General features: G+C 43.0%; 1 protein-coding gene and 1 long non-coding RNA gene across 5 annotated transcripts in view; one reads left to right on the top strand and one right to left on the bottom strand.

Moving 5' to 3' along the window:
- Positions 1-27723, top strand: part of PEAK1 (pseudopodium enriched atypical kinase 1) — a 104406-nt gene that overhangs the window by 51566 nt on the left and 25117 nt on the right. For 3 of the 4 annotated variants that reach the window (XM_014251104.2, XM_014251101.2, XM_014251102.2), the window contains exons 3-4: positions 12693-12783; positions 22159-25419. In XM_014251104.2, coding sequence (XP_014106579.2) covers positions 22268-25419 — 3152 coding nt within the window. In that variant the 5' untranslated portion in view covers positions 12693-12783; positions 22159-22267. The remainder of the gene's footprint in view (positions 1-12692; positions 12784-22158; positions 25420-27723) is intronic. The other variant, XM_014251103.2, reaches the window with a different exon arrangement.
- Positions 1-27723, bottom strand: part of LOC106628115 (uncharacterized) — a 47258-nt gene that overhangs the window by 8625 nt on the left and 10910 nt on the right. Inside the window, exons 2-4 of the long non-coding RNA XR_001331380.2 lie at positions 9979-10049; positions 9156-9227; positions 2339-2457 (exon numbers count right to left, since the gene is read on the bottom strand). This is a non-coding gene — a long non-coding RNA (uncharacterized LOC106628115). The remainder of the gene's footprint in view (positions 1-2338; positions 2458-9155; positions 9228-9978; positions 10050-27723) is intronic.

The following is a 27723-nucleotide window of genomic DNA, read 5'->3' as shown; positions in this document are numbered from 1 at the left end:
TGATGGGATGGCAGATGGCTTATGCAGGAGGAGGGAAATTTCAGTGGTTGGGAGGTGAGAGGCTTTGCTTATGGTGAAGTCTCCTCTTTTCATTTGCTCAATATTTGTTACAAATTCACTTTCCCTGAATTTCCAACATGTGAAACTTGTGTATTTTACTCTGTCATTTCTTTTATCAGCTGCTCAGTTGGTGATAATTACATTGTATTTTTCATGCTGGGTCCTTTCATTTTTCTCTAGTCTGTTATTATGTGATGTGGCCTTGGCAAGAAACACATTCCCATTCTTCCAAACAAAAAAAAAATAATAATATGAAAAAACAAGCCCATCAAAAAAACCCAAAAAAATCAAACAAAAAACCCACCAAAAATCTGCATACAGTTCAGATCCTGCTAATTAAGAAAACTATGAACTTCTAGGTGGAAAAGATAATTACCACATTTGAACCTGCTGCAAGCAATAATGATTTCCATGGAATGCAGGTAGTGCCACTGTCCCAAGGTTCTGGGCAGTGTTGGATTCACCTCATCCAGGGAGCTGCTGCAGTAGCGTTTCTTTGTGCCTTCTTTAACAAAAAATAATTGGAGTTTTGGAGGCTTATCAGAATCAAAAGGTTTCTTCAATTTATCCAGAGTGCAACTTTTCCTCTCAAACATCCATTTCCCTGGAGCTGGACTAGATGACCTTCAGAAGCCCCTTCATCACTAATGATTCTGTGATTCCTTAACTCTCCCCAGGATAAGTCTGAAAATGCACTCAGAACCAACTGCTGATGGTGTTCAGTCTTTCTTCCTTTGTTCTTCCAAAGAGTTCTTTCAGCCCAATCATGACTATCTTAAATATAAACATTAGCATATCTATATTTTAAGCAGAAATACTTCACAGGCAAATAGGCAGGGCTTTAAAGAGACTTCAGAATATTTCCAAAAATACCTGCCTTGCTTTGTTTTTCAGCCTTGTCTTGTGTATCATTCTCTCTATGAGTTAACCTACTTTTTTTGCTAAGCTTTTATTTTTGTTCTGTTGCTTTCCATTTCTGGTGATACAAATTCTGTGTATTCTCTTGGGGAAAACTGCAGGTTACACTTTAACTTCGCTGTGGTGGCAGCGCTTTGTGATTTACATTACAGTGGCATTCCAAAGATACTTCACAAAATTCAGACTTTTCCTACTGAAGGAGTATGGTAGGCCATGTGCAAACATAACTGGGATTGTTTATTTTTCCATTACTAGATAAGAAGGTGCGAGGACAAATAAAATACAAAATGAAAAGAATCCCTGTTCCAGATTCTTTAGATTCCTGCCTCCCCACCCAGATTTTTTGAGATCACTGCAGGCTGATGAGATGCATGTTAGTTATCTGCTGCATTGCTCTACCCAATATTTAACAATTACTGATTAGCTCTGTTTCTCTTTTACTGTCTTTACTGTGCTGTATTGCTGTTCTTGTGAGCATCTTTACCAGGTTAAAAAAACTTCAAATTTTTCACAGTGATTTCTTGAATTAGTAATTAGGAATAAAAGTGCCACTTGATAACAAGTAGTGACGCCTTCTTTTCTCCTATCAGTGCAGCTGTAAGCCAGTCAGAGGGATTGAATCTGTTCAAAACCTGTTTTCAGGGAAAGCACTGCTGAAAATGGAACTAAGAAAGACAACTTTCTCTTCTTGGTACTGACTTTCTCTTTCAGGTTTTTCTCTGAAAGTACAGTTCAGGTACCTCACAATCTAAACATGTATTGTTCCATGCAGGAGGAGAAGTGCATTAGCAGTTCTGACTTACAGACATTTCAGACTTGTTGAGCTCTATCTCTGCTGTCCCCTCCTGTAATAGTTTCAGATAAATGCTGGCAGTCAAATCAGGATATTTGATTTGCAGCGTAGAATTGTTTGCTTTCAAAATCCATATCGAGTTTACCAAGGAGGATACACACACCAACCAATTTAAAGATGCCATACTATGAGAAATAAACAAGTGTTACTATGTAATGCCCACTGGAACAGTTTGGGGGGTATTTTATTACATCAGTGTTGTGGTTTCAGTGTATTTAAGTTTAGGGGTTTAAGTGAGTATTTACAAGTATTAAATGGATCAAAATTAATGAATTTACCTCGTTAATGTAAAAGATATTTCTTCTGCAGCTAAAGAAAGATGACATCAAGCTCATTGAAGGAAATAGTCCTTGCTATGACTATGACTCTTGTTTTAGTGATTTTCAAGAGTTCAGCTGATAATATCCATTAAGCTTGATGTTGGTGATGGATACAAAAATTAACCTTGAATATCTGAGTGGTAGTGACATACTTGAGTCTTGCATCAGTCAGTATTCAGTTAATTACCTAAGTATCAGTGCAAAGAGAGCAGGCTTCAGCTGGCTGTAATTAGGGCTGGATTGTTCCATGCCTTCAAGACAATTTTTACATTCATGGGATCTGCAGCTTTCTGTTGTCCTCATTTCCTGCAACATAAAAGCACTTGTGTGTCAAAGAATGAAAGGGGGCAGAGAAAGAGAGAGACTGTGAGGATAAATCTCATTAACATCCCTGACAGTCTGGCTGAGAAATAGGCATTGCAAGATCTAAATGAATCTTAAAAAAAAAAAAAAGGGAAAACAACCCCTAGGAGCCAGAGACAGAAAATGTTATTTCAGTTGACTGAAAAACAAGGTGGATCTCTAGAAAGCACAGTGGGTTCTATAAAAGCTGAAATCTGCTCTGTAAATTTTGGTCTTAATGAGAGACCACCAGCCTGTGCAGGAAGAAAGCTGGATGGCAAATCAGGAGTGTGTGTGCCACTGCAAGTGCCATAGATCACAGCCCATTGGGGAATTGAGGCTCTGGGTTTTGCCCTTGTGCTGCTGATTTACCAGCACTGCAGTGCTGGCACTGACTCCCAGGGATGTCCTGGCTTGGGGAGACACTCCTCAGCTTGCTTCAGCCCTCAGGCCGTCATGGCCTGTGCAGCCTCTTGTTACCAGCCTCTATTTCAACTCCTGAGCAACACTGGCAAGATTTCTAATTATTCCTCTGTTTGGGGAAGAAACAGTCTTTTGTGTAGTTCACGTGTAAAATTGCACATTTTCAGTGGGATCCAGTGTGGAAGGTCTGCGCCAGCAACTGGGAGTGGTGGAAAAGGGCAGTCAGTGTGAGCCCAGGAACTTCAGAACAGGCTTTATTCAGGCCAAGGTGCTGCACAAAACCTGCTGAAACCTCCCCTGACAGTTCCTGGCGAGCAGAGGGAGACAGAGGTGCAACAGCCTCCCTGCTCTTCGTGGCCTTGCAGCCCTGTTCCACTGACTGACTGTTGCTGCTCACTGCTGATGTTCAGCTCCCTGAGATGAATCAATCCTTCCTCTTCACCCACAGGTGGATTTGCTGCAATTTGAAAGCTGGGGCTGTCCAGAGGTGTCAGGAGAAGTAGTAAGGGTACATGAAGGTGAGCGTGGCCATCTAATTTTAGCTTACAGATGTCTTATAAGCATAAGGGTCTAAAGGAAGCTAACAAAACCAGTAGCTGATAGGGAAAGGTGTACAAGTTAAATTCCTTCTTTATCTAATTATAAATGTATAATTAAATATTATCATAAGCAGTAATAGTTGCATGTGTATTTCTGTTCAGATGGGCTCTATTCAGAGAGGCATCCCCAGCAGTGGCTGTGCAGATACCTGAGCTGCATTTAGCAAATGCTTTTGCCCCATGGTCATAGAACTGCGAGTACTGAGCTGTGTCTGAGCCATCATCCTGCTCTGGCACTGGGTGAGCACAGACAATCTTCACAGTCAGAGCACTTCAGTGGGGCAAGGCTGAAGTGTGGAATATACACCAGAAAATCATTTTATTTTGTGTGCTGAAATAAACTTTGTAAATTTTCTTTTGTGCACTTGATTATTAATAGAGAATTAATGTTTTGCTACTTGGACAAGAATGGTGTACTTACTGACCTGTTTCTGTGAAAGTTTATATTCTCGGATTATAGAATTTAGAATCACAGATTCTTTTTATTGACTGAAACAAAGTCTCTCAATCCTCAGTATCTCGTGAATTTCCTTGAAACTTTCCTATGACAGCTATGCAAAACTAGCTGGACAGATAAGAAAGTGATACCCATTGTGTATCTACAGAACTGCTTCAGCTCTGGCCATACAGCAGAGAGTCACTTAGCCATGGTTTGATGTTGGTTATTCAGCCTAGTGATGAACTGTAAGCAAGGGCAATTGGTGAACTGCTCTCCCTCATTACAGAATCAGAGACTTGTTAAGGTTGAAAAAGACCCTTGTGATCATTGTGTCCAACCACTGACCCATGTCCCCAAGTGCCACAGCCACATGGCGTTTCAATCCCCCTAGGGGTGGTGACTCTACCTCTGCCAGGGTTGGACAACCCTTTCAGGGAAGAAATTTTCCCTAATATCCAACCTAAACTTCCCCTGCACTCCATGTCTTTCTTGTTGTGAGGGGCCCAAACCTGACCCCAGGATTTGAGGTGTGGCCACAGCAGTGCCCAGCACAGACAGATGGTCACTGTTCGTGCTGGTGCAGCCCAGGTGCCATCGGCCTTCTGGCCCCCCTGGGCACACCTGGGCTTGCGTTCAGCTGCTGCCCAGGTCCTTTTCTGCTTTCCAGTCCCTCTGCCCGAGCCTGTAGCGCTGCAGGGAGTTGTGAGCCAAGGGCAGGACTCAGCTCTTCACCCTGTTGAACCTCATACAGTTGCCCTTGGCACACGGATCTGGCCTGTCCTGGTCCCTTTGCAGAGCCTTCCTGCCCTCCAGCAGATCAACGCTCCCACCCCATTAGTGTTGTCTCCAACCTGGCTGAGGGTGCCCTCGATCCCCACAGGCCAACCCTTCTCCTTCCCTTTGCCTGGGTTAGCACTAAATAGCCAAAGGAAGGGGAGGCACAGGGGAAGTGCCTAAAGTCCTTTCCTCCCCACAGAAGTTCCCTTTCCTCAGGTTTGATTTCCAGCAGGGGACTTTGCTGCAGGGCCCTGTAAGCAGCAGTGTCGGCAGTGCAGCTGTGCCATGGCTCCAAGGTTAAACAAACAAGCAGTGGGACTGTGAGAGGTTGAACTGTGTTTGCAGGACACACAGCCACAGACTCCATTTCACATGTCTATATTTCAATGGTTCCAGAAAATCTAAAGTATGTTTTCCAGGAAATTAAGAGAATTCAATTATAATGACAAAATGTTAAAGGTACAACTCACAACAAAATCCAGGAGCTCTTCATAAGCTCCTCCACTCTATTTTGTGGTTCATGAGGTGATTCATCCCAGGGACCCTGCATTCCCAACTGCCTCACCTCATCCAGAAATTTAAGCTTGTGTCTATGTTGCAGCTTCAGCATAAGGGATAATGGTTCCTAATTGTTGAGTAGCACATTGAGTGCAGTAAGTGCTGACCTCTCTCTGCAGCACTGTGCCACAGAAGGAATGGCTTTCATGTTGAAACCCGATTGGAGTAGCTGTAATGCTTCATGCATCATTTTAATGGCACTCTCAAAAAGCCTGGTATCTTGGTATGTCATTATCTCAGACTCTGAAGTTGTTGTTTCTTATTTAAATGTCCTATCTCACTTGAGATTTAATGTAATTAGAACCAGCCTGTGGAAAAATCTTTTTCTATTATGTCTTAGCTATTGTTCCAGTCAAGATGGTAAAGCAAATCAAACAGGATATAATGAAAATGATAAAACCATTTGCAAGAGGCAGTTTTCCTGAGGGAAGCAAAAGGCAGCACCACTTTTCATTTTGCTTTGCAATTCTAAACATGGCATGGGCCTGGGGTGACTCCATGGAGACTTGTCCAATACACCTGAGAGCAGAGACAGGTACAGCTGGCAGGAATCTGCCTTGCCTGATCCACCAGGGAACCAGAAGCAGCACAGCAATAAGCTTCTTGCACTGTTGTTGCAGCCTGTTCAGCCAGCACTGGCTCTGCTTGCCAGCCAAGGTGTATGTTAAGGAGCTGGGCCTGCAGTAATAAACATCTTCGACTGTTATTTTTTCCTCGAGCTTACAGCATCCTGGATTGGGAAGGACATCCAGAGTGTGGTGTCTGCAAAGGCACTGGTACCCCCAGGCTCAGTGTAACACGTGTCTCCAGCAAGAACTGCTGTTCCTGGTGTGGAAGAACAGGGAAAAGTGTCCAAGGCTTTCTTGGTCTGGCTTGGAGGCCACATCACAGCAAGGCAGGAGCCCTCACTGCTGTCTCTGCTGGATGATTTCTGAGCAGTTCAGGTGTTATTGCTCCACATCTCTTTGCTTTTCTATTAGGCTTGTAATTTGATGTCAAAGCTGTTCTGCAATATCTTTTCTCTTTTGTGCACAAGCCGCTTTTGAACAGGCTTTTGTATTGTCAGCATGTATTACAGGAATCTATATTAATTCTCAGCAGTATTGATAAACTTTAGGTCTGAGAGGCTTGATCAAGGGCTGCGTGCCATGGTCAGAGCTTGCATGAGATGCTGCCAGGGCTCTCAGTCTTTGCTATTTTAGTTGCCAGCAGCTGTGAGAGGATGGATGGAGTGGCAGTGGCACAAAGCCTCTCCAGCCCTGTTTGGCTGCTGCTCTGGTGTTGGGTTTACCTGGGACAATGAGCTTTGGAGTGCAGCTGAATCTGTCTTCACACAAATGTCAGAAGCGACAGATGAGGCTTGATTTTTTAAAAAACAATAATGTAAAAATTCAAAGGATCAAAATGCAAGTAATTCAAATGATCAAAGAAATCATTAGGTTAATACCTGCAAACTATTGTGTAACTTCAGATGTAAAGAAAAAAGAAAATCTACCTGAAAAAATGCTTTTTTTATAGGTTTCTGGGTTTATTAAACCCAGTGCTGACTAATTTGTAGATCACCTGTGCACAAGTTTGCCTCTTCTGTTACCTTGATCTCTTTGGAATTGAAGAAACAGTATTTCTTCCTCTCCTCTTCTCCCTGTTCCTTTCTTGTAAAGAAATGATTAAATACTCAGAGTACAAATGCTGCACATGAATATTTATAAGAACTTTTATAACATTTAGTGAGGCAATGCTTCATGGCTGTCTCTTTCTGAATGCACATAAGAAAGTACCATAATTTCTTTGAAGCTGCACTGAGTCCTTACTTGCTACTGGGTTGGCAGGAGCTGGAGGCTCCTCGAGGCTGCAGTCATTGATGATGACAAAACACAGAGATCATTGGGGTGTTTCCTACTTTTCTGTTACAGCACTTGGCTTGTGTTTAATATCTCATAAGAACACATTTTTCATGCATCATTTACATTTAAGTTGCAGAAAATTGCTAGGTGGAAATCTTGTTACTGGTATTGGATAAATACCTGATTCCTGCATTGATACTTTGGTGTCAGAAGAAACAGAGTTAAATGTCTTGTGCTTGGAATACCGGCACTGTGGGACAATTGAGTGGCCCTGGAGCACACTCTGCAAAGCACTTGGAGGGTCCTCCTGTTAATGCAGAAGTGTTTTAGCCTCCACTTCTCTGCATATTGTCTCTCTGGAGCAGGGCATCCTGTGCATACCTAATTGCCTATGTAATGCCTCAGAGTGTTGTCACACACCCACTTCTAAAAAGCAAATGGAAACTAGTAGCTCTTAATAGCAGATTTATCCCCTTGACATCCTGAAAGAATTTAGATCAGATTAAGCACAAGAGGGAAAAGAAGAAAGGCTTTAGGAATAAGCAAAAGGGAGAGGGGGTTAGAATTGTGAATTGTTAAAGCTGAAGATAATTTTAGAACCGAGTCCTTGCTCATAATCCTACTATAACCTCTCCCCTTCTCCTTATAAAATAATTGCAAAAAATTGCATGTTCTCATGTCCACAAGGTTACTACATGAAGACTTGCAGTGTTTTTTAAAAGCTGGAGTGCATTACGTGGATTGGAAGTTACCTGTTGGAACTTGGCACACCACGTGTGGGTCTGTGTGATGTGGGGGTGCTGTGGGGGAGCTGGGGTTGTTTAGCCTGGAAAAAAGGAGACTCAGAGGTGACCTTATCACTCTCTACAACTCCCTGAAAGGAGGTTGTAGTCAGGTGGGGGTTGGTCTCTCTCACCAGACAGCAGCCAACAGAACGAGAGGACATAGTCTCAAGCTGGGCCAAGGGAAATATAGGTTGGATATTAGGAATACGTTTTTACAGAAAGGGTACTGAAGTACTGGATTTGTCTGCCCGGGGAGGTGGTGGAGTCACCAACCCTGGCTGTGTTTAACAAAAGGTTGGAAGTGGCACTTGGTGCCTTGGTCTAGCTGAGGTGTCAGGGCTGGGTTGGACTCGATGATGTTGAAGGTCTCTTCCAACCTGGTGATTCTGTGAAATGCCCCCAGTGCTGGGGCTGGTCCAGCAGACCTATTTGAGGGCACAGTGGGAATCATCCCCAAAGCCAGGGCTGAGGGAAGAGCCCTGGGATCTCCCATGGATCTGCTCCAGCAGGCTCTGGCTGGGTGTTACACATCCTTCCCAGTAGGTTCTGACAGGCTGCTCTCTGTGGCATGGGCTTCAAATGATCCCGAGTTTAACATCTTTCACTGGACAAGCTGGCTAAGTTAATTCTTCCTGGAATTCATTAATAGTATAATATTTCTCTTTTGTAATCATATTTTCACAGTTTTAAGTCCCCTTTTATCTGCTCACACTTACTTTCTGCCTGTGATGTGTATGTTTTTTGTAGATCTCAATCTGAAGATCTCAGAATATCCCAATTGATCTGATACTTGTGATTTCTTCCCTTTTGTGTGTGTGTGTTTCAAATATGTCTCATTTGTAGTTCTCTGCTACAGCAGTATGCAAACTATAGAGGGGTGTTTTTAAAGAAGGCATAATTTATGTGACTTTAACCCCTGAACTACTGTGCTTAATTTTCAGATAGTGATTTTGATCTCTTTCCCAGATATTTTGGGCACAGTAGTTATTAGAATTATTTTCATAATTAGCAAAGGACAATTGAAGGAAACTATCAACAAACAGTTTAACTTACATTTCAATTAAAGCTGTACACTTATGGCATTACATTTATCATCAGATATTACAATAATAATATTGAAAGACAATAATGCTCTCAGTTGTGCTTTACTTGTGCAAAACTTTTGAACCTGATGCTTGACCTCTGATCATGTCAGAGTCAGAACTTGGTTACCTCTGTAAGAAAAGTATGTACTCACCTGAGAACTCTTGGAGTATGTTTAGCAGCAGGAAAAATGCAGGATCTTGGGAAAATGCTCCCATGTTTGCATCTACAAGGAAACAAAGGTATTGTCCACATTGGTGTGGAGCAGTTCATCATATCCACCCAAACAACCTGTAGTCCTTGGATAACAATATCTACAAGAGTTTTCAAATCACATTTTTCATAGGGAAGATTGAAATTGGACTTCCAAAAAAAATTAGTATGACAGCTCTTCCTAATTTATTTCATTGCACTAATTTTTTAGTAAAAATGAAGTGTACACCAGGCAATGCATAGGCATAGTAAGTGGTAAAATTCCAGGGAGCTCTAGAGACTTTCATTTGTCTCTGGTTCCTGACATATTAATGGTTTGTGGAGATTTGAGGCAGAATTTATTTTATTGCTTCTACAGAGCTTTAAACTGGGATCTTCCATCACGCCCTATGAGACAAACCCCTTGACTCAAGTAGGGAACTTGCTGCTAGAGCTTGGTGTCTTTGTTACTGCAAACTAGTGACTGCAGCCACCCCATTGCTGCCATGGGGGCAGAGGTGAGGATCTGCCTGTTCCTCCTTTAGCTCAGGCATTAATGATGCTGCTGCCTCACTTCAGCAGGCAGCCATCTCATTATGTCTCTGAAGTCTCCTCTGCCCTTTTCCTTTCCCGTTCTTCTTTCTTCAAGTTCAGCAAGTAATTAAAAGAGTACAGTGGCTGAGGAGTGAAAACGGAATTTTTCCAAATGCTGTTCCTTGTAAAATGTAATACATCGCCCACACATCCCAGGGCAGTGATTGAAGAGCTCATCACATTTGTCTTACTTGAGATTTAAGCAAAATCATCTGCTGAGCATTTCAGTCTATCCGTGTGCATTACAATCCATCCAGGCTCCCTGAAAAGAAAATGGGAAAATAAGACATGGTTAATGTACCGGTCTTTATGTGGAGAGAACAGATTTAACATAGGACATTAGAGATAGAGGCTCCAGTCTATCTCCTGACTACACAAAGCTAATTAGCATTATGAGCCCATCCTTTTGTTAAGCTTGTTGGATTATCTCAGCCTTGGAAGAGGTCTGGGCTGGAGCAGCAGTGCAGGGAGTTGGGGCTGCCTGGCATGTGGCACTGGCTGGGGCTGGAGTGTGGCTGCTCGGGCACCTGGCAGGGGAGGGCAGGGCAGGGGCTCCTCTTGGAACCCACCCAAACCTTGCTTTGGCACAGTCACAGGTGAACAGAAGTTGTGCAGAGCTGTTCCTTACAACCACTGTCTCTCCACTTTTCCCTTTACTCTGCCTATTCCTGCACTACCACATGGAAATAAAGAAATTACTTCGCTCTCTAAAGAAAGACAGGAGAAACAAGTATTTCTATGTAGCAAAAATTTTTGTATTGACATGTATTTCGAAGATCTGCACAGCACAGGGCAGATCTGCTTCAGTTTCCCAGCTCTGCTGCATAAAGCAACCAAGAGGCCAATCCTACACCTGTATCCAGGCAGCTGAGTGATTGTCAGATGAGAAATTATTTGCACTTGAAACAGTTATAGAAGGTGAAGTTAGTAGTGACTCATTTTCTAGTTATGCCAAAAAATATTTCTGCAAATCACTGAAATCCAAAAAAATTAGCATTTAATCTTTATTCAGATTACTGAGACTGGCTTTTCTGTCTAATAGACAGAATTTTTCTTCTGGATACTATTGCAAAGAAAAGGCTTTCTTTTTAAAATAGCTTTAAAATAAAACACAACTTCATTGTATTTGAAAAACCATTATTTCCTGTCTTCCTTGTGCCTCTGTATATTGTCTTTGCAGATGCTGGATTTTAGTGAGGTATAAATAGATAACTTGGTTAACAAGTATTCAAAAGGCTAAATTAATTTTTAAATCTAGTATGTTTTAGTTTAATTTTTAATGATGAAAAGGCAGTGGATGTTCTGTGGGTTAGGCCTGGCTATAGGTGACAGGTCTGAAACTGGTTGTAGGTAGAAAGCTGTTACTGAGCAGAATGATCTGTATTAATCTTTGTCCTAAAATTAGTCAGGGTTTTCTTTATGAGCAGTCTGAAAGAAAATGTGAATAGGGAGAGCTGGAGATTTGAAAGCAGAGATATGCACTAGCTATACTGGAAAAAAAAGATGGAGGAAATACATTTTTTTATTTATTATGTACAGCTGCAAACTGGGAGTAAAAGACTTTAGGCCAAACTTGTCTAATTGCACTGAGAGAAGTGAAGCTGCTCAAAAGCTTGTAGAAGGCATGAGCACATCATTGAGTTGTGGCTAACAGTCTGCACTGCAAAGGTCAGTGTCTGGACTCCAGGTGTGGAGGGATCTGTTTCAGGAGTGGAAGGGTTTGTTCTGTTGTGTTTGTCCCTGGTGTGAGGCTCCAGAAACACTGCATTGTCTTTGGAGAGCAACAGCCCAAGGGTGCTGCTATCAATTCACAAATGGTGGTTAAAGGCTCAGGCAACTTCGTTTCCAGAAAAGGAAGGCTAGAGAGCTCTGTTTATTCATATTTTTATTTGAAAATAGCAAAGTAGGAGCAGAAGTGCTTCTGAAGTACAGGGGCAAAACTGATGAGTAAGACAGCGTTGATGGCTGTCATGGTTACCATGGCAACCCCTTGGCCACCGGTTGGGATCCCATCCCTGTTTATGTAACCATCACAGAACATATGCCACCATGACTTATTAAGCCAAGGTTGAGCCCAGAACCTTGAAATCTGCCATACCTCTTTTTTTTCCTGTATAAATTACAAGGTTGAGCACTACAGAGAGCGTGGAGTCTCCTCTGTGACCATCCTGGGGAGACCTGGAGCTTTCCCTCCATGTGCACAGCAGTGCCGAAGCAGCAGCAAGGAAGCCAGGAGTGCAAGGGAGAGAGATTTAAGCAATTTGAGCAATTTTCTCATGCACAGGAATATGGTGGTGTCTCCTGACCGGTCCCCAGAGTCTGATCCCAGGAGCTCAGCAGAGAGCAGTGGGCAGAGTTTTGCTGCTGCCGTGCAGCTTGATGCTGCTGCTGTGGCTGGTGTCTCAGACTGGTTCTTGTTATAAACAATTTACTTCCAAATGCCACAGCATTGCACATGGCAGGAATAAACCTCCCTCAAGACCCTCCAAGAGAGCAGGTAATAGCAGCCTTTCTCATTTCACTCAGCATGGCAGTGACAAAAGGTAATTGCCCCGGGCTTGGTGTGGTTTCTGGTGTGGGCTTGTAGCAGCCCCGTTTGCTAATAAAGTATTCTGTCATAAAAACCTCGTTTGAAAGGCAAGGAATTCAGATGAGTGTGGTTCTCCTTTTACCTTCAGACCCCTGTGGACTGATATTGAGTCATCTCAGCAGTACAAGAGTAGAAAATTCACACTGTTTTTTCTGGCTACAAAAGGCTTTGCATTCTCAGGATTCTGTCAAGCACAAGTAGCAAAATTTATGTTTGGCAATCAGCTCCTTTAGGAAAACATTTCTATCTGTAAAGAAGAACTAAAGAAAGAGAATTGAATGTTGGTGGTGATTTTCTTTCTCTTTCCTTTGCTAGAGCTCGTTTGCTGTGCTTCAGCTTTGTTGTTTCCTGCTGTGTCCTGATCCAGGAGTGAGCGCTGGCTGGGCTGCAAGCTCAGCATTCCCAGGTATGATCAGCAGCTCTTCATTAGCAGTGGGTGTGGGCCAGCCTGGCTGGGCAGGGGTGGCAGGAGCAGCTGCAGGGGTGGGCCAGCCTGGGCTCCAGCCCTGGGGCTCTGTGATAAGCCACCTCTGGTTTTTAGGTGGCCGGATGCAGCTGGCTGCTCCTGCTGCCCCGGAGCAGATGGGCAATGAGGGCAGGCTTTTCCTGCCTGGATAAGCCTGCTCAGGAGCAGCAAGCGATTCCTGCTTCCCTTTGCTCCTCTTATGGCACTGGCTAAAAATTGTAGTGGTTTACACACTTGATAGGTTTAAACATCTGTCTGTGAAAATGCAGGGTATTTCTTCTCTCATGGAGTAAATTGAGCAAATTCCCCAGCTGCAAAAACCAGTCATTGACTGTAAAGATAAAAACCAGCACAGGGTTTCTGTTGCATTTCCTTTCTGATTCCATCCTTGATTATATTTAATGACGCCTTCATTGCATAGTTTTCCATGTGTGGATTATTTTAAAGTATGCAATCAGATTTTTGGGAAGTAAAATAAAATTACTGGGGTTTTGTTGGGTTTTTTTTTCCTGCCCTACATCTTGTCCTTTTGGTAGCCTAAAAAGCTGATTACTGACTGTGAGGTGCCCTGGGTTTGGCTGTTAGTCCTTTTGTGTCCCTGTGAAGGGAAAGGGCTGCACACAGAGCCCCCATGATGTGCCTGGGTGTTGTGGACTGGCAGGCACAACCCTTAATCATCAGAATAAGGAAAAAATCAATTCTTACTATATATGCTGAAAGCATCCAATGCCAGTACCTTCTAATTCCATTTCTGAATTTAAGCTATGCTGGTGATTTCTATCCCTAATAACATTCTTATCAGTGGTGGATTGCCATTTTATGGGGATGGATTTTAGGCAAAGCATAAGGAGAATAAGCAAAGAAATTATCTGTTGTAAACTTCAACACTAGTAAACATTAATATCTTTAACCTTTTGACTTGGAGCTCATCACTCATTTCATTGCCCTGGCTTACGACTGCAGATTAAAATTTTTTGCATTCATCTTGCCCGGTGAAGTGGCTTATTGGGATGAATAAATGACACCCTAATTAGAAGAGTAGCCTGAGTGAGAGTAAGCTGCTGGAATCAGCTTTGATGGTCAAAAAAATTACCTGTAGCTAGTTTCTCAAGATTATCAAAGAGGCCCTCAAATTAGAATGTCTGTCTTTCATCATAGATGTGAGGAATGAGGCAAAATGAATGCACCAAGCAGATGGCAGTGGGAGGAGATGGTTGCCGTGGAATGGGAAACTGGAGGAGTTTTTACAAAGATTCAAGCCCTTTCCAGGCATTGCTCTACCACATAGTGAATGAGATAGCAATATAGGGCTTATTTTATGTGTATTTTCCACCATAAACTAGTAATGTGCGTATCTTCAAAAGTTAAATTGAATAGTTAAATTGATTGATTAAATTATTTTTAGAGAAAAATCTCTCTTCTATCATTCCCCTGTAATCTTACCCTGATTTTTCCATCCTGTAGTGTGACAAGCTTCAAACAATATTGATCTTTACTAGTCTCTTTCCACCTGGCTTCCTTACCTTGCTAATTAGCACTGTCTGACCTGACCTGGGCATCACTGTGGATTTGTCCAGATCCCTGCAGGATCTGATGGTGTGACTCAGTCCCTTGGCTCAGGTAGCTGACAGCCTGAGGTCCCAATATCAAACATGAAGTCACAAAAGGTAGAAATGAAGACCAGGGATGGTCCAGGACTGAGTTACAAGTCTAGGGCAAGAGTGACAAAGTGTGGGAAGAGAAGAGACAGGCCTGGCCTTACCAGTGGGAGATGATGGGATGTGGTGTTCCTGCACCATGGGGTTATTCTGCTGTATCAAACTAAAGCAGCTGGAAGTCAAGAGCAGGATCTGGTGGTAGGAGGAGCAGTCAGGCCCAGCCTCCAGCAGTGCCTGCCCTTCACAGCACAGGAACGATCTGGTAATGAGCGAATCCTCTCCTCCACTGAAATGGTTAATGCTGCTTTGAAGCACTGAAATTGGGAGCTTTGGGTTTAGCCCACCTCATCCAACTGTCAGTGGCTCATCCCATGTATAAATGTCTGGTTGTTCCTCTGAATCCATTGACCCCTTGATCTCGGTGCCAGCTTCATTCAGGAAGCATTTTATGTGGAATAATTTTCTTTTTGGAGATGTAAATATGCTGCATTGTGTTTATTGCTTTTTTTTTTTTTTTTGAGATAGACACTAAATGGGAACACCCAGTCTGTCTTCTTTATGTGACGGATCATTTAATATACTATTATTTCATTTTATTTGTCTCAATTCCGAACTAAACTATCCTAATCTTTTTGTTTCACTGAAGGGATGAAAAGCTTTCCATATTAAAATATTTTTGTGGCTGTTTTATGCAGCACTTCTTCCTGAGATGTCATAAATAGAACTGAGCACAATACTCAGTAAATCATGTCATTGATTTTCTCACACAGAAAGCATGTAATCTACTGGTTGCCTGGCATTTGCTGTGACACCATTTGCATGGCCTGCCATTAGGAATTGGAGAGAACTTCTTAAAAGCTTAAAATAAAATTGTACCCTTTCTCTTTTGCTCATTGGTTCATTGTTTGGTAGGAAGAGCAGGTTTCCTTCCCAGAAGTCATGCTAAAGAGCACATCCCATCACCCTGTGCTGTACTGATGCCTGGTTCTGATAAGGGACTGTGTAATTTTGCATAGCTCAGCCACCTGGTTCCTGAATTTCTCCACAATTCTTGGCCCTATGCAGTCCAGCCCTGCTGTGCTGCTGCTTGTAATTAATCGGTTATTTTTAATACCTCATTTTTTTATAATGGCTCATAGTGGTTTATTTTTAAACTTAATCTTGCCAAGTCTTTATTTAATGATTCCTGAGGCTCCCGGTGAGGGGAGACCACTGGAGAGTTCCCACTGTGCTGTAGCCTCAGTGTTGCAGCTGATCTTACCCTGGCTGTGAGCCAGCCCTTCCCTCCTGAGTTACCTGCCCTGACGCCTCAGTGTGTCTTTGGCTACTTTTTAGTCACTTCTTCTCCATCCTTTCCAATGCTATTTTGTATTTTGCTATCCACAGGTTATTTGCTTAACTGAAATTTTGGGGGGTTGGCACTTGTGAGTTTTGCTGCAGCAGGTGTTCAGCACTCAGATCCTTGGAGCCAGAGCCTGCAGGAGTGCAAGGGAGAGAGGTTTAAGCAAACAGAAGTTGCAGAATTGCTGGACTCCACAATCCAGTGATGAATCCACCCTGTTTTCCTTCTCAAGCTGTGCTCAGCAGAAGGATAACCACAACTGTTCCCTGGTTTCTGACTATAAAAGCACTATAATGTTTCTCAGGTATTGCTTTTTGTATTGTTGTGAGCACATTCTGGAGAGGTTTGGTAGAGTTTGTTCTTCTCCATAAGTGTTTGCATGTGCTTAAACAAAAGGAAAAAAGATCAAAGGGCAGAATTCCAAGAGAGCCCAGGAAGGGTAAATCACAGATAATTAGATTGGTCAAGATACAGTCATGCAGGTGCACTTTGAATATGCTGTGAAGAGCTTAATTCTCATAATTTTCCTTAAACAGAGTTTGGAAAAACTGAAATGCACTGGAATTGAGGATACTTTTCTGTGCTTTTTTCCTGTCAGCTGATATGCTTACCTATACTTTGGTGCTAGATCCTAGAAAGTTGTACAAAATGCAAACGATGTATAGTTTGGCTTACCTAACTATTTTAAAAGTAGAAAATAAAAATCAATTTTCCATGTAAATAAAAAGTATTCCTAAAGAATATACTGTGCAGCCTTGTCCGAGTGATCATCATTATAAGAATTTATATATGCCTAAATAAACCAAATAAATTCAAAATTTTATTAATGCTAAATGATGATTTCTTTTTCCAGAAGGGAAAAAATCTCCAGTTAAGAATGTCAAGACTTCTTATTATTGGGACTTATAAGAGTTCCTATTCAAATACCTGCCTTGGCTTGGCGTGTTGAGCCTCAGCACCAGAGGGCAGAGCTTGGCCTTATTACAGCTCTGTGTGTTCCCAGAGTGTTGATGCAGAATCTATTCTGTCTGTCTACCTGGGCACATCCTGAGGATATTCCTTGCCTTTTCCTTGCTCTGTGGCATTATCTCCTTGGGTTAGGTAAATTGCAAAGAAATGCCTGTTTTCTTCTGAAGCATCACAGATTGTCTAGCCCTGGGCAGGGTTTTGCTCCAGTTTGTTGGTTAGTTCTATCATGTTTTATCCTTGTAAGTTTTAGGGAGGAAAAAGCCCCCCATATTTAAGGTTTTCCTTCACTTACTTAGTATTAGGAAATACTTATGTCATTTGAACTCCTTTTAAAAAAGGAGAGAAAATGCAGTGTGAGACATTAAAACAGGGGAAAAAAACCCCTGTCTCCAGCAAGACAATAGTTCTTTTTTGACAAAAGTGGTAATGCCCAGCATTTATGGAAATGTCCATCTGTCCTCTCTTCCAGAGACAGAGCTCTGGCTTGGTACTGCAGTGAGCTGATATTTAGCAAATATCCTTCACTTTGGGAATAAAGTTGTGCCAGTCCATAGCGTTTCTTGCCATCCTTTAGTTCCATGGGTTTTCCTGGCATACCCCAAGTGCAGTGAATGCTTGACACTCTCTGGGAGCATTTCCACAGCCCACCCTAGCAGGATCTGCATGAGTTTCAGTTTTTAAAACAGTCTCTTAAAATGTTTATGATTACATTAAAATTTAAAAGAAACAGAAATCAAATCCTGGCAAAGAATAACCATCACTTTTTCCCTGCTATGTGAGACTTGCACTATCGTTTATGATGATCAGTGACTGTCCAGATGCCTCTAAGTGGTTCAGACAAACCACAAAGCTGTGGTGGTTTTGTGGTCTTTGGGCACTCCCATATAGGAAGCCCAGGTTGAATTCCCACTGCTGATTTTTTTAGTCTGAGGACAGGCCTGGCAGTGGTGAGAGGTTTGTGGTTGTGCAGCAGCCTTGACTGGACTGGTGCCGGAGAGGGCTGATCAATGCAGTTTATTCTGCAGTGTAAAAATTGCAGCCCCATTGTCAGGGCCAGCAGCACTAAAGGTAAATGGATTTTCCCTGGAGGACAACAAACCAAAGGAAACCTGTGCCAGGATGTGGTGATCCCAGAAGAGACCAGAAAGTGCTGGTTCCAGCTCTGGAAAATCCCAGCCTTTCAGTGGGGGGAGATTTTTGCAGCACACAGCATTGCAAACACATGTCTAATAGGTGCTTTCATTTTCATATGCTCGTTCATTGAGCAGGCCTGATTAATTAGTGCGTGTCACCATCTGGTACTTACCGAGACTATTCATTTTTAAAATGTTGAAATTGTAGAGAATGTTGCACACCAATTAAGTTCTTTTTAATTGGATTATTTTAGTATAAAGTATTACTGGAGAAGGCCTTCATTGTGATTCAGCCAGCATGCGTCCAAAGGAGACCTGCCAGCCTGAAATTACCTAGAACAAAGGAAAAATGCCTAAAATGCACATTTATTACTATCTTCATGCTCTCAGCAAAGATGATGTCAACAAATAAAAGAGCCACAGAGACATTTCTGCATTGCTGTGCAAGCTTCCTGACACGAGGGTATCTCAGCTGATCCCTGCTTCATCTTTGCACTGCAACTCCAAATCTGTCATCTACTCCCTCTGACCTGAAAACTGAAATATGCTTTTGCCTTCCTGACTGCTTGATACCAACTCAACAGAGCCAGGCTGAGCCCTCCTGTGCACAGCTGTGTACCTGCTGGAATGAGGAGCATTAGTCTCACATACACAAAGAATGATTTGGCCTTTAAGGCTGATAAATTATCTGTGCTGACTCAATCATTTAGTGAATCAAGTATCACGATCTGCTGTTGGGAGCAGAAGTTGTCTGTCTGTACTTGCTCCTGACACTGACTCACTGGGTGAATTTTAGTTCCTTAACGTCACTGCACTGCAGTGGTTCCCTGTATAAATTGTGAATAGTTCTGTTTATCAACTTACATAAAAGGCTTTGAGATGCAGGGATGAAATGCAGACTGTTGATGTTACATGTTTCCTATTAATATTTTCTTTACGAGTCTGATGCTGTTTTCTAAGTAACATCTTGTCATTGCCTTGATTTTGCGTAGATTGAGTGTCTTCAAATAAGTTTTGTCATCTGAACTACTCATTTCAGAAGAGCCAGGAGCTCTGCAGGGTTCACATTCCTGTTCCTTAGCAGCTACGTGGAATGCCGGTGGAAGCAGGGAGGTTAGGGAAGAAAAGACACCGGGTCACTTGCAGCTGGAGAGACCTGAGGTGTGACTGCCTGGATCTCTTGTTGCCCTGCTTTGTTTTGGAGATAGTGTAGGAATCCAGCAATGAACAATGTCGGGGGAATTTTTTTTTTCTTGTATTTGTGTGCATTTTCAGTCCCTTTGACGGCCTCTGCTGCCCCCTGCCAAGCTGCAGTTGCTGGTGACAGCCATGGAAGCAACAGCCTACTGAAAGATTTCATTTCTCTTATGACTCCTAATCAGTCTCACCATAATTACCACACATAATAGGGAATCTGTAGTTGACAAAGTAATTCTTTTTAAAGGAGAGGAAAGCAGCAGAAAGATTGCTTTTAGTTGTTTAGCAAGGAAGAAACTGACGTTATTTTTTAGAATGCAAATGCTTGCTTCAACATATAAAGGTCACTGTGGATTTAATTTGAAATAGCGTAGGAGTGCTTCTGATTTCAAAGCACAAAAGTAGCACAGTGTTGGAATTGTTTTGGTTGTTTTCTTAAGATCCATTTCCTCTATTTGGAAGGTGGCTGTTTCCTCTGTGGTGCAGCTGCAGGCAGGGCCTGCGACAAGAACTGCTCGTCCTGCTGTGCCCAAGCCAGTTGCAAGCACAGCTGAGGTTCACAGGCCCGGGGAGTCAGTGGCTCTTCTGTTCCAGACTGTCACGAGTCATCCTGGGGGTCAAGGCTGTGTTCAGAGCAGTTCTATTGGCTGTTAGAGACCAAAGGAGCTGAAATAGCTACACGTGGTTTATATATATTCTGTGTCCAGGTTCTACATCTGCATTTCCACAATCTCCAGGTGTGGGATTGTTAAGGGAAGCTGCTGCAGGCAGCACTGCTGGCACACGGGGGAGAGTGTTGTGGGATAAAGCACAGAGCTGTAGTTGGTACTCCCTCTGGAGAACTGTGGTTCTGCTGAGTTTCCTGTAGTTCCCATTCTCAGGTTGAGTGTAACCCTACTCTGGCTTAGAGGAAGTGTCAGCATCAATGTGAGAGCAAAGGAGAGTGATCAGTGTGTGGTGACACATCAGGATGTAGCCACAGGCAGGTGGGCACTGCAGAACTTCCTCAGTGCTCCCCTGTTCCTAGCAGGAAGTGCTTAGCCTGGAACACCATAAAGCTTTGTGATGGGATTCTAGAGCCAAGTGCAGCCTATACAGTTTAAGAGAAATAAGATCACACAGGTAAATCCTAAAACCCAAACACAAAGACTAACCCTTTTGTTTAAATTGGTTGTTCAAAGCTTTTATGTGATGGAGAAATATATATTCCAAGAAAGCATTTAATTTAGATTCCCATTAGTGTAATTTTACTCCTTTTGTTTGTTAAACACATGAAAAGAGGGAGCTAACCAGAGCATAAAATTCTTGTACATGCTCTCTCTCTGGTTTTAGGAGAGCTATTTCTTAATGTAATTTTTCTGCTTACAATATATGGCCTTGCAAAGTGTTGAAGCAACACATCTTGAGAGAGATCAACATACAAAGGCATTTTACTCTGTATATGTAAAATAAAGTATAAAAGTTTGGGCAGATCTCAGTTTGGCAGACGTTCTATCTCTTAGGTCATACAGAGAAAGCTTTTGGCAGTGGCTTTTTGGCAAAAAGCTTTGTCTGGAAACATATTTAGTCAGCATATGAAATGTGATAGCCCTGGTAGCACGGCTGTGTCTGCAGGCACTAATAGAGTTAGGCTTCAGCCCCATCTGCTGTTGGATCGGGATCGCTCTGTTGCTTTGCCAGCACAGGACAGCCCTTGCCAAAACACAGAGCAGGACGTGAGGAGACTGACAAACCCCTCCTGGTGTCAGCTCTCCTGATGATCCTGGTGTTTGCCACGCTGATGAAAGTCAGTGGTGCCCATGGAGAATTCCAGCACAGCCTTCCCCTGCTGCTGAGCTCCCACCACGGGCTCTGTGGGGAGCTGCAGCTGTACCTGCAGGGGGGCAGAAGTGCCCTCTCAGTGTACCTGGGTGAGCAGCGAGGGTATTTGCACCCCAAGGCCTGTAAGAATAGAACATTATTGATTTCCAGTGCCTGTCTTTACTGAAGCAGCAGTGGACATAGAGATCCTTTCACCTCCATAAAATGTCTCCGATAATTTCAGTTATGCAACAGTGACGAAGAGAACAGACCTACGGATTTGGCTCAGAAGGCTTAAAATCTTGAGGCATTAATTCATGAAACTCTCAAATCCTGGATACTCTGGTGACTATAAAGCACAGCAGATTCATGTTTGATTTTTACTTAAGGCTGATCGTTTCAGGAAATAAAAAGATTCACTTTGAAAGAGATTTTCAGTTCTTTTTCAGTTGTTATTTCTGGAGGGGTTAGGTAGAAAAGCTACATGTGAAACAAATCAGGGACTGAAAATCCTTAGCTTTGTTTTGAGGATATCAGAATCCTTTATTGCTGCTGTTGTAAGCAGAAGGAGATAAAACAATGACTTTCTAGAAAGATTTCCACTGTATTTTTATCTGACTTTCCCAGGACATCAGAACAGCCTATCTGTTCAGCCAAAATATCCCTCCAGTTATCATTTGACACTGATGAAAAAAGTGCTAAAATGGCAGAGTTTGGGATTGCCTGAACATATTTTCTCACTTAAGCTGAGCTTGTTCACATTCAAAGCTAAAACAAATTATCTCAATTCTATTTAGGAGAGTAAACATACTCTCGCTTTTCTGTCTCATGTTTGAGTAGTTATGGTGAAAGCATAATGTGTGGTAATCTTCGAGTTTATGTCCTCTTCCTGCATTTGTTTTATTGGAGAAAATTAAAGGTCAATGGTCCTGAACTAGTCAAGAGAATTACTCGAAATTCTCAGTCATTGCCATTTTCCCCTCTCTCTGCTTTAAGTAACATAGGGCTTAGCTGCCAAAGTTTTAATTCTTTATGTTTAAGAAGAATGGTAGTTGCAATTTGGTTTTGCATTTCAGTTTAAACATACAGTTTTATAAAAGAAGATGTCAGCAAAAGGCTACTTGCTCCTTCCAATCATTGTCCCTAGTGTGGAAAATATAATGATCAAGCAGATTTTTCCACTTTCTCATCCTCTTTCTGTTTCGTGTTCTTCCAGCATGATCGCTGCTCAAGGAAGTGTCTGTACTATGTGAACAGAGTGGAACCCCATGGATGAGACTCCTACCATGCACTGAGCAGCACGGCAGACGCAGAGCTCTGGGAAAATGTCTGCTTGCAACACTTTCACTGAGCACGTCTGGAAACCCGGTGAATGTAAGAACTGCTTCAAGCCCAAGAGCTTGCACCAGTTACCCCCAGTGTCAGAAAAAAAGCCCCTCTCGCATGGAAATCTGAAACCCAATGCAAACCAAAGCAACAGCCAGCGTGGGAGGAACAGCGGCAGCTTCCGCCCGCCCGTGGCCAAGAAGCCCACGATAGCTGTGAAACCCACCATGATGGTGGCAGATGGGCTGTGTGGGGAGCTCACCACGCTGGAGCAGTGCGAGAACAAACCCCTGCCTGCGGGGTGGAACCGCAACAAGGCGGTCTTGAACAAAAAAACACTGAACAATAATAATGAGGAGGAGATTGAAGGTTACAGCCATGTTCCTAGGCCTTACGGCAACAGCGAGGGCGTGGGTAAGATACCAAATAACAATAATAATGGACTGACAGAAGTTTTGAAGGAGATTGCGGGTTTAGATACCACACCTCAGCTCACTGGAAATGAAACAAACTCAAGAGAAACCTTCTTGGGAAGGATAAATAATTGTTACAAAAAATCGTTAGAAAGGAAGATCCCCCCGAGCTGCATGGTGGGTGGAATGAAGGATTCACAGAGTAAGCACGTTATTCTGAGTGGAAGCACTGAAGTCATAAGTAACGAAGGTGGACGTTTCTGTTATCCAGAGTTCTCTAGTGGAGATGAGAGTGAGGATGACACGTTTTTTGGCAGCATGCAGGAAGAGCACGAGAGCTGGGATGAAAGTGATGAAGAGTTGTTAGCAATGGAAATCCGCATGAGGGGCCAACCTCGCTTTGCTAATTTCAGAGCTAACACCCTGTCTCCTGTTCCATTCTGTGTTGACAAAAAATGGAATACCGTGCCCCTTCGGAACAAGTCTCTCCAGCGGATCTGTGCAGTGGATTATGACGACAGTTATGATGAAATTTTAAATGGTTACGGGGAAGAGACTGTGATTCTTTATGGGCAGGAGAGCATGCAAAGCATGGTATCTTCTGATTCTACATCTCCCGATTCTTCTTTGACAGAAGAGTCTCGTTCTGGGACAGCCAGCAGTTCTTCCCAGAAGCTCTGTAATGGAGGGTTATCTCCTAGCACTCCTCAGGACCTCAAAGTGATTGAACCAGAATATGAAAGTCTTTGTGACAATCAACAAGTGAAGGATGTGCCAAAAGCACCCAGAAATGCTCTGAAAAGTCTGGAAACTCATAAGGCAGTCCTTGCGCTTCGCCTGGAGGAGAAGGATGGCAAAATTGCTGTGCAGACTGAAACCCAGGAGAAAAAAAGTTCTTCAGATGTTGCTGGTCAAGCCGTAACTATTAATTTGGTGCCTGTGGAGGAGCAAGCTAAACCTTACAGGGTGGTGAATATGGAACAGCCAGTGTGCAAGCCATACACCGTAGTGGATGTATCAGCTGCCATGACCAGTGAATGTAAAGAGAATCAGACTGAAATCTCAGAAACCAAAAAGGCATCATCTAACCCAAGCTCACCAGTAACCCCAGGCACACCTGTTGTATCCTCTGCAGCATCACCTGTATGTGTACGCTCTGATCTGAAAAAATCCAGCGCAATCAGATACCAAGAAGTGTGGACTTCTAGCACCAGCCCAAGACAGAAGATACCTAAGGTAGAACTGATTGGAAACAGCTCAGGACCTTCCGTTCCTCCCAGGAAGACAAGCCACAAGTCAGCTCCTACTTCACCTACAGCTACGAACATTTCTTCAAAAACTATCCCAGTTAAGTCTCCTAATTTGTCTGAGATAAAATTCAACAGTTACAACAATGCTGGCATGCCACCTTTTCCTATTATCATTCATGATGAGCCCACTTACGCTAAGAGTTCCAAAAATGCTATTAAAGTTCCTATTGTAATCAATCCAAATGCATATGATAACCTGGCAATCTATAAAAGTTTTCTAGGGACCAGTGGGGAGCTGTCCATCAAAGATAAAACTACAAGTGTGATAAGCCATACCTATGAAGAAATAGAAACTGAAAGTAAAGAGACTGAAGCCATAGGCAGCAAACCCACTGAGTTGCCCCAAGCAAAGGGGGTGGCCAATAGCTCTGAGTGCAGGCTGGGCTCTGTGGCTCAAAAGGTCCAAGAGTTCAACAGCTGCCTCAGTAAAAGCCAGATATCCCCACAGAGAAGTCACAGTGCTGACCACAGCTCCCCATCTAGAGTTCAAAAGGCAATGCAAGAGTCTGCAGCAAAACCAGACGTGACCCCGGATGGTTCTGTTAGCAGCAGCAGCGGCAGAGAGAACGCAAGCACAGTGCTCTCACAGATTGTGGCTTCCATCCAGCCTCCGCAGTCTCCTCCAGAAACACCTCAGTCTGCTCCCAAGTCCTGCAGTGTAGAAGAGCTGTATTCCTTACCCCCTGAGGGAGATGCTACTAAAAACACCCTGGTACGACCCAAATCTCTGTTTACATCACAGCCTGAAGTGGAGTCCTCCAAGACCGAAAGTACTGCCATTAAAATGCAGAAAGATCCGCTTTCACATCCAGCTGCCACTCCCTCTCCAAAGCCAGCGCGAGCCACTCCGAGTGCCACGAGTCCCCAGGCAGAGCAGGCACCGCCATTCCCCCCTCCACGCTCCACCTCCTCTCCCTACCATGCCAGTAACTTGCTGCAAAGGCATTTCAGCAACTGGGCCAAACCCAACAGCCCCACCAGGTCGACGGAGGCCGAGTCCATCCTGCACTCAGAGGGGCGGCGTCCCGACGCGAAACCCAAACGCTGGATATCGTTCAAGAGCTTCTTCCGCCGCAGGAAAGCTGACGATGAGGAAGAGAGAGAGAAAGACAGGGAGAAAGGGAAGTTGGTGGGTCTGGATGGAACTGTTATACACATGCTGCCCCCTCCTCCAGTGCAGCGACACCACTGGTTCAGCGAGGCCAAGTCGGACTCCAGCGAGAAGCCGTCGATCGTTTTCATGTACAGGTGTGACCCGGCACAAGCGGAGCCGAGGGCTGAGCTCCCACACCAGGGTGGGATGGAGTCTGCCATCACAGAGGCACTGGCGAAAGACAAGGTAGAAATGCAGGAAAAGCCTCCAGAGAGCTCAGGACAGAACATAACAAGCCATTCCTCACCACCTCAGGCTCCCAAGAAAATCTCCAGGTACCACTCAGCTGTTTTAGTCACTTACTTAGTTGTGAACTGTTCTGTATATGCTGCTGAAAAGGGAGAGACCTAAGGAGTTTTATTACATTAATGCAGTTTTTTCAAAATACATTTATTTTAGATAATGAGGAATGTATTTTAAAATCTTTCTGTTACATTAGATACCAGCAAAGATGTAAAATATTTACTAGAAGGCGTACCTAATATTTAGAGTTTGTCTTGCAGGCTCACTAATATGTCACAATAGCCATGTTCCATTGAATCAGATCCATTTTCTTGAATTTCTACTTTTAAGAAAGTATTTCTGTGTTATGGGAAACTTCAGAATTTCTCAGCAGAAATAGAAGGCAACTACTGAGAAGTATGATAGAAATTAAAAGATCTGTGGTTCACGGAAGGTGCTATGCTAACTTTACCTCACGTGCCCAAGAATTCCGACAGATGCTCATTAACCACACTGCAACATCACTGCAGCACTCCCAAAATAAACCTTGTAAAAAAGGAGTAACAGAATTAGGGTACCTGCAGAGTACTCTCTGTCTTGCAAGGCCTTTAGCAGTGACTGTGCTTTGTCCCCTGACAATATTGGTTCCAGTAGGAGCTGATCCCATCAGTTGCAGTCAGTCATGTGGGCAGAGTAAAATTCCCTGAGTGCTGGACCAAAATGGATCCAACAGCTGTGGATGTGTTCAAATTTGTCTTCCAATGTTATTACACAAACCAATTCCAAAGTAGCCTCGAATTATTTATTTCATTATAGCAACAACCTAATGGGAGGAAATCAAAAATTTTGTGACGTGTGAGCCCCAGAAAATGTATCATGGCAGTGTGTTTTGGTTTTCTTTCTCCATATACTGTACAAGAAAATTGCTATGGTTTCTAGCTAAAATCAGTTTTAACTTAATAGAAATCTCTGTGTGAGCATAGTTAGAGCTTACCATAAACTGACTGCTATTCGTCCTAAAGTAAAATAACTTGGTTTTCTTTCTCCATTGTCTATAGAAGAAAAGTGCTAGAATAACCCTTGACAGCAGTGAGGTCTCTGGATTTACCCTAAATGAATTGGTGGGAAGTAGCTACCTTTAGAGGGCAAGTTAAAGTATTGCAGGAGTTTGTGCTTTCAACCCCCTTTGCTGAACCTGTCTTTTTCTCCTGTCTCTGGGTGAAGCTGGAGAAAGTGAGGTTGATTTTGGTTATGGTGCCATCAGGAGATTGCAGGGCAGAGATCCAAGTGAGAGGGAACTTTGCAGTCACTGTTCAGCTACATCAGGGGATGGGGCAGGAAGGAGCAGCTGCTACTCTGGGTGGTGAGAGGGCAGGAACAGCCTGTCAGGCATTCTTGCACTGCCCTGGAGATGGTGCTTGTGGAACGTGTCGTGTTCTTGCACTGCGGCTGGGATTCCTTCTGCCCTTCCTTTTGAAGGCAGTGGGTCACTGATCTCTCACTCACTCACTCACTGTAAAAAGCATTGTTTACTCTTTAGTTTTCTTCAGCTCACAATGATGTTGGTTAAAACCATACATCAGAATTTTCCCCAGTGAAAACTGGAATTTTCCAGATGTTAGAATTGGAATTTCTTCTTTCTGACAGTATTGTTCCCTGGTTTCTACAAATTTCAGAGAATATACACTCAGGTGCTGAGTTGTGGGAGCACTGGGGAGTGGGTAGCTTTATGCTTCAGTTCTAATATTCATGGTGCCTTGAGTTATTTAGGGTTTTTTGATACTTTTTAATGTTGTCAGTGAGACCATGTAAAACCTTACAATGCCACAAAATTTAAGGTTTTTATTGTTCTTTAAGGAGTTTGGCTCTTGTTCTTAATATCCTGGTGGGTGAGAATCGGGATTTCTAAATTTTTGCACAAGCAGGAGGCATAACTGATGAGAGGCTACACTTGTTTTATGTTAACCCTCCAAGTATTAGTACAAGGTTAGCTGTAATTCAGGCTGAAATATGTGTATTAAAAAAATGTTCAGAATGTTCAGTTCAGCCTGCAGAGGCTGAGAGGAGAATGGATGACCTGAAGATAGCAATCAGTAAACAGGACACTTCCCTATGCCAAAAACAGCAAGCTCTCTGAAAAAACAAACTGATGACCTGGAAAATAAGATAAGCTTAAAAAATGTCCGATTACTGGGGGGTCTTGAAACCAAATTAAATGAAGATACAGTATTTCCTTACTTTGCAATGGATTACAAAGTTGCTAAAGATTGATAACACAGCCACAAAAAGGTTGAAGGTATTTCAAGTTATCACTAGAAAGGTCAGTTTTCCCTTTGAGCAGCACTTGCAAAAATAAT

Source organism: Pseudopodoces humilis, chromosome 16, assembly GCF_049639895.1.
Source record: "Pseudopodoces humilis isolate 2021_Gansu_Grassland_sample_001 chromosome 16, ASM4963989v1, whole genome shotgun sequence".
In the NCBI taxonomy this organism is placed as follows: domain Eukaryota; kingdom Metazoa; phylum Chordata; class Aves; order Passeriformes; family Paridae; genus Pseudopodoces; species Pseudopodoces humilis.
This window is presented reverse-complemented; position numbering and strand designations above follow the sequence as displayed.